This window comes from Acomys russatus, chromosome 31 (genome assembly GCF_903995435.1).
Source record: "Acomys russatus chromosome 31, mAcoRus1.1, whole genome shotgun sequence".
Classification (NCBI taxonomy): Eukaryota; Metazoa; Chordata; class Mammalia; order Rodentia; family Muridae; genus Acomys; species Acomys russatus.
Window position 1 is genome coordinate 2497284 of NC_067167.1, and position 12132 is coordinate 2509415.

The 12132-nt window shown below is 57.4% G+C and overlaps 1 protein-coding gene across 1 annotated transcript; it reads left to right on the top strand.

The window, feature by feature from the left end:
• The first annotated feature begins 2549 nt into the window (after nt 1-2549).
• Smim24 (small integral membrane protein 24) lies at nt 2550-6085 on the top strand. Its single transcript, XM_051139894.1, has 4 exons — nt 2550-2681; nt 3935-4046; nt 4198-4260; nt 5879-6085. The coding sequence occupies exons 1-4, from the start codon at nt 2615-2617 to the stop codon at nt 6006-6008; spliced, it is 372 nt and encodes a 123-aa protein (XP_050995851.1). The 5' UTR covers nt 2550-2614; the 3' UTR covers nt 6009-6085.
• The last annotated feature ends 6047 nt before the right edge of the window (nt 6086-12132 follow it).

A 12132-nucleotide genomic window follows, 5' to 3' on the forward strand; every position in this document is an offset into this window, starting at 1 on the left:
CATGGAGGGGACAGCACCTGGGACGCTGGTGGGCCTGGCGGTTCCCGTGCCCCTGTGCCCCCCCCCCCACCTTGGCTGGGCCACCTATTCTGTGTGACATGAGTGTTGTGTGACGTGTGTTGTAAGACATAGGGTTTGGCTGGCCTGATACTCAAAAGTTCCCCTGCCTCAGCTTGAGTGCTGGGCTTGCAGACTCCACCCCCACTTTATTAAGATCTCATGTAGCTCAGGCTATCCTCCAATTGAAATAGAGCAGAGGAGGAGGTTAGACTCCTGATCCTCCTGTCGCCACAGGGTTTCTCTGTGTAGCCCTGGCCATCCTGGACTCACTTTGTAGACCAGGCTGGCCTCGAACTCACAGCGATCCGCCTGCCTTTGCCTCCCGAGTGCTGGGATTATAGGCGTGCGCCACCACGCCCGGCTTATGTCGCCACCTCTTGAGTGCTGGGATGACAGGTGTGGGCCGCCCCGCCTGTGTTCCACGGTGCTGACATGGTTTCCTTGTGTAGCAGCCCTGGCTGTCCTGAAGCTAACAGACAGACAATGCTTTTTCTTCATTGTGAATAATTTCTCACTCGACCTCCTCCTGCATCCGGGGTGTTTGCTGAAAGGAGAAAGTTCTGCCGCCAAGTTCACATACAAATTAAAAGGTTGTCTGACTATCCAAGTGCGTCCTCCCACCTCTGTGTCTCAGCCCAGACCCCCACACTCCCACAGAACCCTCCTGGGGCCTTCCGGTGAGCCTGGCAGCACAGATGGGAAAGTGAGGCAGGCCCCTGAGAAATGTGTAGGCCATGGTCTCACAGCCCAGGGAGCCTGTCATTCTCAGCACTCAGGAGGCTGAGGCAGGAGCAAATTCCAGGCCAGACAGAGCTATGAAGCAAAACCAGCCACGTGGTGCGGCTTCCCCTGGGCTGTGAGACCTTGGCCCGTCAGTCTGCACTCCTGACATCCTGAGGACCCACATACAGTGGGATTAATCTCCCATGCCTGGCTGGTTGAAGCTGGTCCTTGCTGGCTCTGGCCAGTGTTCATCTGAAGGTTCTGTCTGTCACTGAGTATCCAGAGAGTGATACTCTGAAACAGTTTTTTGTGTGTTTTTGGTTTTTCCAGACAGGGTTTCTCCGTGTAGCCTTGACTGTCCTGGACTCGCCTTGTAGTCCAGGCTGGCCTCGAACTCACAGCGATCCACCTGCCTCTGCCTCCCGAGTGCTGGGACTAAAGGCGTGTGCCACTACCACCTGGCTCAGTTTTGGTTTTTTTTTTTTTAAACCTTTATTTTATGTGCATTGGTGTTTTGCCTGCATGTATGTCTATGTAACTCAGATCTTGGAGTTATAGACAGTTGTGAGCTGCCATGTGGGTGCTGGGATTTGGACTCAAGTCCTCTGGAAGAGCAAGCAGTCAATGCCCCTAGCCACTGAGCCATCTCTCCAGCCGCTCTGTAATGGTTTTAAAACGTTTAGTTTAGGATCATTCTAAAAAACTGTTTCAAGCTGGTGAGGTATCGTCTTTCGTCACAGTGCTCAGGAGGCAGATGCAGGAGGACCCCTGTGAGTACAAGGCTCGCCTGGGTCTACACAGTTAAGTTCCGGCACAAAAACTGTAATTTATTTTCCAGACCATGTTGAAGCGATAAACTGTTTTTCCTCCTGCCTCCACCTCTGAGTGCTGGGATGACAGACATGTGCCACCTTACCTGGTTTCTGGGGTGCTGGGGATGGAACCCGTGTGTGTGTTTGTGTGTGTGTGTGTGTGTGTGTAGCATGCTGGGAGAGCTCTCTGCCCCCCCTCCCCAGCACAAGTTTTTATTTCTGGTACCCAGGCTAGGCCTAGGGCTAGCCATCCTCCTACCTCAGGCTTCCGGTGTGGGGGAGCAACAGGCCTAAGGCACCGATGCCTGAATCATTAGTCTTTCACGTTTCCAGGCTGTGGCTGCTCCCGTGACCCCTGTGGGTGGGGCCCCCTTTGCCCAGGTAGGGTTCACTATCTAATCGGCCTGAGGCCCAAGGTCAGGGCAGAAAGCACGTTCTGTGTGTGTGGAGCATGTTCCGCGCGCACATGCGCACGTGTGTGTGTGTGTGTGTGTGTGTGTGTGTGTGTGTGTGTGTGTGTGTGTATGGAGCATGTTCCATGTGTGTGGAGGTGTCCGCATGCTCCGAAGGCAGGTGGCTCTGTGACAGACTTGAGGTTCCTTCTCCCCCACCCTGGGAGCCTCTGCTGATGGAGCTGCCAACCCTGCAGGGGCGACTTAGCAGGCACAGAGCTGCCAAGATTGTTCCAGCCACTGAGCCTGACTGCCACACCCGGTTCTGCGCACGTGAGGGTGTGGACATCACATCTAAGTACTCTGACCTCTAGCAGGGGATGCAAGGTGCCTGGGTAAGGGGGCGGTGGGGAGAGGGACAGTCCACGTTAATATTAAACCAGCTGCAGACTCTGCCCTACGGGGAGCAGGAGCCTAATGGCCATCGAGCCAGGCCTAGGAGGCCGGGACACACAGGTCCCCCCCTCGCCGCCCCGCCCCTGCCCAACCACCCTGTCTTAACCCCACCCGGGCCCTGCGCCAGTCACACTCGCATCTGGACTCCGACCTGTCACCAGCGCGCTGGCCATGGACACCCTGGGTAGGCTGCTGCTGCTGGCCACACTGCTCCTGGCGCCCGCTGAGGCCCAGCAGGGTAGGACTGGGGTGCGGAGCTCATGTCGGGTGGGTGTTGGGAACTCGAGGAGGAGGGCCTCTCCACGAGCCTCATTTCCCACTAGGAGAAACTGAGGCACAGAAAAGGCGCAGGAAGAAGTGTGGAGGGCTCTGGTAGGGATGAGTGCTCCGCAGGCCCCCGCTCCTGCATGTTACACTTCTCTCCTCCTCTCGGCATCCACAAGCTGAGGCCACTGCCTTCCAACGTGGTTCACCGAGCCCGGTCAAGGCCCCTATGAGCCCCCCACCCCAGTTATTTCTCTGACAGCCCCACCATCCAGGAAGCCATCTTCTCCCTGCCCCGCCTTCTTCACAAACCCCGCCCCTTAGGTCCGAGACAGCCCCTTTTCTTGCCTTTTATAAGCCCCGCCCTTCAGGACCCTACGCTTTCGTTAACTCCCTCCCTCTCCCCCTCAGGCTCCTCCCTTCCGCTCCCCCTCAGGCCCCTCCTCGCCCTCTCAGGCCCTTCCTCTCCCCCTCATGCCCCTCCCCTCCCCTCAGGCTCCTCCTCTCTCTCCCCTCAGGCTCCTCCTCTCCCCTCAGGCCCTTCCTCTCCCCTCAGGCCCCTCCTTTTCCTGCAGACCCCTCCCCTCCCCTCAGGCTCCTCCTCTCCCCTCAGGCCCTTCCTCTCCCCTCAGGCCCCTCCTTTTCCTGCAGACCCCTCCCCTCCCCTCAGGCTCCTCCTCTCCCCCTCAGGCCCCTCCTCTCCCCTCAGACTCCTCCTCTCCCCTCAGGCTCCTCCCCTCCCCTCAGGCCCCTCCTCTCCCCTCAGGCTCCTCCTCTCCCTTCAGGCTCTTCCTCTCACCACAGGCTCCTCCCCTCCCCTCAGGCTCCTCCTCTCCCTCAGACCCCTCCTCTTCCTGCAGGCCCCTCCCCTCCCCTCAGGCCCCTCCTCTCCCCCTCAGGCCCCTCCTCTCCCCTCAGGCTCCTCCTCTCCCTTCAGGCTCTTCCTCTCCCCACAGGCTCCTCCCCTCCCCTCAGGCTCCTCCTCTCCCTCAGGCCCCTCCTCTTCCTGCAGGCACCTCCCCTCCCCTCAGGCCCCTCCTCTCCCCTCAGGCCCCTCCTCTCCCCCTCAGGCCCCTCCTCTCCCCTCAGGCTCCTCCTCTCCCTTCAGGCTCTTCCTCTCCCCACAGGCTCCTCCCCTCCCCTCAGGCTCCTCCTCTCGCTCAGGCCCCTCCTCTCCCTGCAGGCTCCTCCTCTCACTGTGTCTCTGACCTGTCCTGCCCTCCACAGAAACAGAACGCCGCCTGAAGCCCTGGCTGGTGGGTCTGGCTGCAGTAGTGGGCTTCCTGTTTATAGTCTTCATCCTCATGCTGGTCAACCGAGTCTGGTGCTCCAAAGCCAGGTGAGGAGCCGCCCCTGCACCCCTAGAGGGCCTCCCCGCCCCCTGCCCCTCAGTGAAAGTCTCTTTACTTCACTGCTCTCTGCCTATCCCTCCTGGTTCATGGAGTTCATGGCAGCATCCATGACATGAACCTTTCTTTCCATGTATGCAGAGGGGAAGATGAAGAGGCCACGGTCAGGATGGAGCACATTGCAAGCCAGAACATGGCATCAAGGTACCCTGTGGGTGACTACCCGTAGGCAAATAGTATCGGGAGGCCCAGCAGGTCAGCTCTGTCCAACAATTCAGGTGACAGAAGTGGGGGCAAAGTTGGAATAGGCAGCTAGGGGGAATTACTGTAGAATATTTGGTTGGTTGGTTGGTTTTTCAAGACAGGGTTTCTCTGTGCAGCCCTGGCTGTCCTGGACTCGCTCTGTAGACCAGGCTGGCCTCAAACTCACAGAGATCCGCCTGCCTCTGCCTCCAGAGTGCTGGGATTAAAGGCGTGCGCCACCACCATCCAGTGTAGAATACTTATTAATTCTGGAGAGAGCTTTTCTAGGCCAGCTAGTTCCCAAACAATTGAGTCAGAGATGTACTCATTTATTCAAACAGCTGTGAGCACAGTAACTGGGCAGGTGTGGTTTATACTAGTTTCCTAAGCGAGTCTAGCTGCCTCCCAGCATGCCCCGAGTTACTTGTCAATGTGTCTTCCTGTCTGGGCTGGATCTGCTCCACCAGGCCACATCCTCTCCCCCCATCTTTCTCCTCTTTCTTCTCTCTGCCTCTTGGTCCCTACGTGAGACCCCAAGCCTCAGCCCTGAAGCTCTGCCAACTTCTCTGCCCAGTCACAGGCTGCACAGCCTTGCTTTATTAACCACCTGGAGATAATTGAGGAACAAAGTTTACACAACACTGTTTGTGTACTGGTCTTGGGGCCCAGACAGTAGCATCTGAACACACCAGTCTAGCTCCCAACTGGGAGTACAGCTGAGCCCCGTGAACATGATAGGGTCCTGAAGAAGTAAGGGTTGACAATTAGCAACTGGGGACACCTACACTCAGAACTGCAGAGAACATAGCTGCCTGCCCTATGATGCAACATGGCTTCCTGAACACCATCATCATGACTCCATTCATCCACACATCCATCCATCCATTCAACCATCCATTCATCCGCCCATGCATCCATCCATCCAACCTTCTGTCCGTCCACCTATCCATCCACCCACCCACCCATCCACCCACCCATCCATCCACCCATCCACCCATCCATCCACCCACCCATCCATCCATCCATCCATCCACCCACCCACCCACCCATCTATCCACCCACCCATCCACCCATCCACCTACCCACCCATCCATCCACCCACCCACCCACCCATCCATCCATCCACCCACCCATCCATCCACCCACCCACCCATCCATCCACCCACCCACCCATCCATCCATCCACCCACCCATCCATCCATCCACCCACCATCCATCCACCCATCCATCCATCCACCCCACCCATCCATCCACCCACCCACCCATCCATCCACCCACCCAACCCATCCATCCATCCACCCACCATCCATCCACCCATCCATCCACCCACCCACCCATCCATCCACCCCACCCACCCATCCATCCACCCACCCACCCATCCATCCATCCACCCACCATCCATCCACCCATCCATCCATCCACCCATCCATCCACCCACCCATCCATCCACCCCACCCTTCTTTTTCCATGGACTGCACACGCTTTCTTTCTTGCTGGGCCATCCTAAGGTCACTGTCCTCACGGGGCCTGACAAGGTGGCTCCTAGCATGGTGACCATCTCTCACTGTGAACCCTACAGTAAAACAGACAAGAAGAAGCAGAAGAAGCAGAAGAAGGCGGATAGGAAGGGTGGACTGAGCAATGCAGGCTTGGAACTGGAGGAGAAGGAGTCCTCAGACGATGAGAGAGGGAAGAAAACCGCCTTGTGAAGCCTGTACCCTGAGCTTGCTCTGTCCACACCCCTCAAGTCACAGCCGCCACCTGAGGCAGGCCAGCTCTGCCCCTCACCTCCGGCAGGCCAGCTCTGCCCCTCACCTCCACACTCCATGAACCTACCTGCTATCCTCCCACCCTCCCCCACTCACACACCCACCGTCGACCTGGTGTCACCACCCCTCCCCAGTCCCCCTGCCCCCCTACACTCCCCCCTCCCCAGGACCCCCCCCCCCCCCGCCCCCGCCTTCCTTTCCCTCTCCTCCCTCTCTGGAATCCACCCTGCCCCCTCCAGGCCCGCTCCTGGCTTCACATGACTGTCCCCTATGGCCCTGAGCCCCAGTGCGGCTCCTGGGAGGCCTTGCACCCTGTGTGTGCGTTGGTGTTTCGGGGGAGGGATACCATGTGGTCCATGCTTTCTCAGCCAAGGTCTCTCTTCTCTGTCCCGACGCTGTCCCTAAGGTCACCTGGTTCTTTCTGAGGGCCTTGTCCTCCAGGGGAAGGTTTTCAGCGGACAGTTCCAGCAATGGCCACCAGGGGGCGGAAAAAACCCTCCAGCACCTTCACTTAATAAAGGCTCTTAATGCTTAGTCCCTTTGTGTGGCTTAGGCCAGAGCCTAGGGCAGGGAGTTCCTGGCTACTTGGGCCCTGGGCTGTGACACAAGCATCTTTTTTTTTGTTGTTCTTGTTTTTTGTTTTTGTTTTTCGAGACAGGGTTTCTCTGTGTAGCTTTGGCCATCCTGGACTCACTTTGTAGACCAGGCTGGCCTCTAACTCACAGCGATCCGCCTGCCTCTGCTTCCCGAGTGCTGGGATTAAAGGCGTGCGCCACCACGCCCAGCTCGACACAAGCATCTAATTGGTTCTCATGTAGGTTATAGCTTTAGACTCACATCCGAAAGACAAGAGTTTTGGGACTCTGCCGCGCTGTGTGGCACTGGGAAGGTGGTACAACCACTCTGACAGCCCTGGCTCAGCAACCTGAGGAGTCAGGGTGCATGAACATTTTCCCTCCTCCCCCTCCCTGCAGAGCTAGTGGAACCTGGAGGTCACAGGGGACCCCAGCTCGTTCTAGGGAAGGGGCTTGGGTTCTTATTTGAGACTTGATCTCAGACCAGGCTAGCCTCAAATTCCCCATGAAGCCAAAGATGACCTTGAAATCCTCATCCTCCTGCCTACAGACAGGCCCGAGCCACCATGCGGGTTGTATGGCTCATGTGCTGATGGAGCCCAGGGTGAAGGCCCAAGGCCGGAATCACTGCCCCTGAGCCTGGGCGGCCCACCCAGCAGTGGGAGGTGCAGGGGGCTCGAGAGAGGCCACTTGATAGGCCTGGGCTTGTGAACACAGGCCAGTGCCCAAAAGCAGAAGGCACAGCCTGTGCAAAGGCCCTGGGGCTGGGATCGCCTCACTCTTCCTGGTCCAACCCAGGCCCTTCAGAGACGCACAGAAAGGAAGACCCAAGAGGAGCTGCAGCTTAAGCTTGTTTAATTTTTATATACTTTTTTCTTTCTTTTATTTATTTTTTTGTGTTTTCTATTAAATCTTTTATGGACTCCCCCCCCCCTTCACTTTTTTTTTTTTTGTTTGTTTGTTTTGTTTTTTGCATAGGGAGAAACGGAACAGCAGGCAGTCAATGGTGCTTAGGCGCGTCCACAAAACAAAACAAAACAAAACAAAAAAACCAGAAACCAAAATGAGTTTGTAATACATGAGGTTATGAGTAGTGTATGCTGTGGGCAGGGGGTGGGGTGGGTGATGGAGCAAAAGGGCCTGGGGTGTCCTCTGATCACCATCCAGTCCCCTACTTGCTCTGGGAGGAGGTGGGGTGGGGCAGAGGTCACTGCAGACTTTCACAAGCGCAGCTATGAAAAGCTGAAGGTCAGAGGTGCATCAACCCAGGAATAAAATACAAAACGGCTGAATGGAAACAAAAGTAAACCCAAAAGATCTCGGCAGGAAAATGGACCGGCCAGCCTTCTACCCAGAGAGCAAGCGGTGGCCGGCCGGTGGGAAGAGCGGAAGTCAAGAGAAAAAAGCCTTCCCTCACCTCCTGCAACCCAAGAGCGTCCTGTTTAGTCCCTCCAACCCAATGCTTGTCCAGGCACTGCAGGGAACTCCGGGTGCTCACACTGGGACCCTCAAACTTGAAGAGACTTCGGTTTGGAGGGGGGACACGGCTGCCTGGCTGGGATCTGAGGTTTGATGGGGTGTGAGGTTTTGGGGGGTATCCAGTTGGGTCCCCCAAGCTGGGGAAGTGATGCAGGGTACTGGGGTAGGGGCACTGGCTTGGGGGCACATCCCTTCCTTTCCCTACCCATCACACCTGCTGTTTCCTGTCCCACCTCTGAGGGGAGCAAGTGTGGGGACTGAGGGAGGCAGGGGAGGACCCCAAAACTGCACCATCGGATGTGTGAGGCACTGACGGGGAAATGATTGTTTGGTATCACTGGCTACAAGATCCGGGGACTCGCTGCGAGTCCTCCTCCCACCTTGGCCCTGCGAGTGCTCTGGACTACTTAGCGCTGGACAGATGGACAGAGGGAAAGGACAGCCATTTGGGGTCTGAAGTTTGTAAAGGCAGAGGTGGGGGGGCAGCGAAGTCAGGAGTGATGATACACGCCTGTCGTCAGAGCAACTGAGAAAAGGAGGAAGAAGGATTGCTGGGAGTTGGGGGCCAGCCTGGGCTACCTGGAGGAGACCTTGTCTCTAAGATATCAAAACAAAACCATCAGTGGGGAGAGTAAGTGGCTGGACCCCAGAGGAGCAAGGACCACTCAGGGGTCTCCGGGAGGATCCGAATAGAGGGAGAAAGCTACCTTGTTCAGCATTGCGGGGGGGGGGGCAGTGTTAACTCCAAACTAAATGCGTCTGTATGTACATATGCCAACTTACGCCGCCCCCCCCCACCAGGGCACACTGTCCCCAAGGCAGGGACATTTGCTGGTGACCTCCAGTGGGTGGGAGTCTTGCCTTCCCACAGTGTGGGGGCAGCCTGGCTGGCCAGTTCCCGACACCCCTCCCCGCCCTCCACAGAGGATCCAGGCCCTGTGTGGGGAGCTGGGAGAAGCCCACCTTAGGCATTCCTGGCTACCAAACTCAAGACTTCAGGGCTCAGGACCCCAGATGTCTTATGGTCCCCACCTAGGAAACAGGAGCACAGGCTAGACCCCAAGCAGCAGGCTGAGGGCTTCACCAGGGCGTGATGCCGGGTTAGGGGGATGGGCAAGGGATGGTGGCCTCAAGTGGGGATGGGTTTGAAAAGTGTTAGTTTCATATAGAGAAAAAACTGAACCCCCAAATGCCAACACCCCACCCCAGCCTCCCATCAGTATGGGGTCCCTGGGTGAAAACTGGAGAATTTCTGAGAAATGGGGGGGCACCTGATTGCCCCCTCCCAACCTGTCATCAGGCATGTTCTGTCTACTGTCCTAAGCTCCACCCAATGATGGTCCCCGAGGAACGGGGCCACCTCTCCTGCCACCATTCCATTGACTCCCTCCTTCCCCAGGGGTGGAGGACAGCAGCTGGGGGAAAGAAAAAAAAAAAGCCATTAAGTCAGCCACAAGGACACTGACTTGCAGGCCAAGTCTCCGCGCCCCCCCCCCCCCCCCCCCCGCCGAGCCCTCCCCTTTCCCCTCCCCAGGCAGTGCCTGCCATGGCCACTCTGACCGTACCCAACACGCAGAGGGCTAAGTGTGGCATAGGCGGCCTGCTTGGGGCTCGGGCTGGGGCAGGAAGAGGCAGGAGGATGGCTTGGAGCTGTCTTGGGACTCTTGTCCGCCCCACTAAACCCCTGGCTATTGTCTTAGCTTTGGTGAAGTTTAAGAGCAGAGTTAACAGAAGACAGAAAGAATCCAAGAACGAAAACCCAAAGGCAACCACAAACATCGAAACCAAAAAGGAAGAAGAAAATTGAAATCACGGACGTGACACCGGCCGGCTGTGTCCCCACCGCCCCGACCGGGACTCCCCACAGCTGAGCTCGACCCAGACAGACAGACGGACGGATATTGCATATATTCAGCTTTGTGGGTTGGCTGGAAGACGAGAAGGGGGGGACTTGGGGAGGGATGGGCCCCCAGGCTGGCCTTGGGGCGGGGAAGGCCTGAGAGCCCCTCCCCGGCCGGGGCTCAGGGACCCTCAGGGCTGCATGGCAGAGAATGAGCACCAGGCGAGTCCCATCCCCCAATGCGTGGGGTGAGGGGGGCGGGGCTGAGGGGGGCGGGCGGGGATCACAAACCATGACCCAATATTGTAACTTCCTTAATAGTGGTGTTGTTTGTAAATTTTTTTTTTTTTTTGGTGTTTTCATTTTTCCCCCATTTCTTGAAGCAGCGGCTCGCTCTGTAGACCAGGCTAGACCTGGAACTAACATCAATCCTTCTGCCTCAGCCTCCCAAGGCCTGGGATCACAGGCGTGCGCCACCACGCCCAGCCTTTTTTTTTTTTTCCTTTTTCTTTTATAAAAAAAATTTCTTTTCTTTTGATTTTTTTCTTTTCTTTTTACAAATAGAAATACCACCCTTTTGGATTTTATTTTTTATTTCATGTAATTGCTTGTCTGTTTGTAACTATGCGTGCAGGGCATGCGTCTGTGTGCGCGGATATTATTTAAAAGTTAATACTTGTCCTCGGAGAGCAAGGCACATGTTGTGGTAGAAAGTTCGTGCAAATTCGGAAATAATGGATTTTTTTTTTTTTTGGTAAGGATATATATATATTTTTGTGTATCCTTTTTTTTTTCTTCCTTTTTTAGTAGAGGCGGTGAGGGGAGCGGGCGGGTGGGGTGGGGAGGACCTGTCATGCACGCAGCAGCCCGGGGTTGGGGTTGGGGGCTCTCGGGTGTCGCGGGGCCTTAAGCACCATGCAGTTAGGTAAATAGTTGGTTCTGTCCTGACCCCTGGGACCTGGCTGGCTGGCTTGGGGGGGGCGGTCAGAGGGGACCAGCCAGGTCCACACCCACTGGCCTGAGCCCCACACCTGGACAGTGGCCTCCGCGATGTCCCCAATGGTCCCCCTGCTGGAGGGTCCCTGAGGACAGATGGACAGATGGAGTTCCAGGCCTCGAAGGCTGGGGAAGAGTCTTGGGGAGCTTTGTATAGACAGGTGTCCCTGGGAGGACAGCAGGCGGGTGGGGCCTAGCCCAGGGCTGCAGGGGTTGATGGCTTGCGGCCTCCACAGGGAGGGGGACACAACAGCGCCAGGCATGACGTGGCCAAGATGGATGGGAGGGGAGGAGGGGCCTTTGTAGGTTCAGTAACCCTAAAACACCCGACATCCCCTCCCAGGGCGGCCCACCCGAGGTAAGGACCCGGGTGGGTGCGGATGGGGGCTGCAGAGCTGGGGTTGGCCACGGCCCTTGCACCCCCCCATCTTAGTGTTCTCTTTAGGTCAGTGAAGTGCGCATTGCAGATGAGGGACCCAGTCACCTGGCCACCCTGTCACCCCATCACTCCCAGAGCCCTCCCACCCGGGGTCCGAGTGCACTTCCACCAGCCTTCTTGGTCCCTGTGCAGGGCCCCACATCAACAGGGGGGTCAAAGTGCAAAGGGGGTATCCCCCTGCAGTGGGGCACCCCAGGGTGGGTCTCCAGGAAGTAAGGCACTGGCAGAAGTGTAGGGGGACAGCGCACAGCTCCAGCCTGGGTTTCAGGAAACCCAGCTCTAGGGTCCCATCTCTCTAGCTTAGAGGGCGCGCCGGCGATGAGGAGCTGGGTTACATGGGACAAGGGTGGGGGTGCCCCGGCCACTCTGTGTCCCCGATGGACGAGGGGGGCGGCGGGTGGGCGGAGGGGTTAGGCACTTAGATCGCGGCACCTCCCGCCTCCGGGGGCCTCGGCGTGGGGGGTCCCCGGCTCCCCCACCTCTGTTTCTCAAAGTGCTGATACTTTGCATGTGCGAGAGGAGGCCGGAGGGTCGGGAGCTGCGTGGCCTCTCATGCCGGGGTAGGGTGGGGACAAATTGCATAGAGAGATGTGTCCTTCCAAATGAGGTCCGCAAGGAGAGAGGGGCCAGAGGGCCGAGATGGAGGCTGGACGCAGGACCCTCCCGGGGGGGGGGGTCCCAAAGTACCTGTGTGGCACGTCCATCCCCAGCAGGGCCTGCGCTGGGCGGCTCCTA

Excerpts from the sequence above, each read along its gene's own strand:
- Smim24 (XM_051139894.1), top strand. The coding sequence starts at position 2,615 with ATGGACACCCTGGGTAGGCTGCTGCTGCTGGCCACACTGCTCCTGGCG. Across the intron at positions 2,682-3,934 it reads GCCCGCTGAGGCCCAGCAGG|AAACAGAACGCCGCCTGAAG; the intron begins GTAGGACTGGGG and ends TGCCCTCCACAG. Across the intron at positions 4,261-5,878 it reads AGCCAGAACATGGCATCAAG|TAAAACAGACAAGAAGAAGC; the intron begins GTACCCTGTGGG and ends TGAACCCTACAG.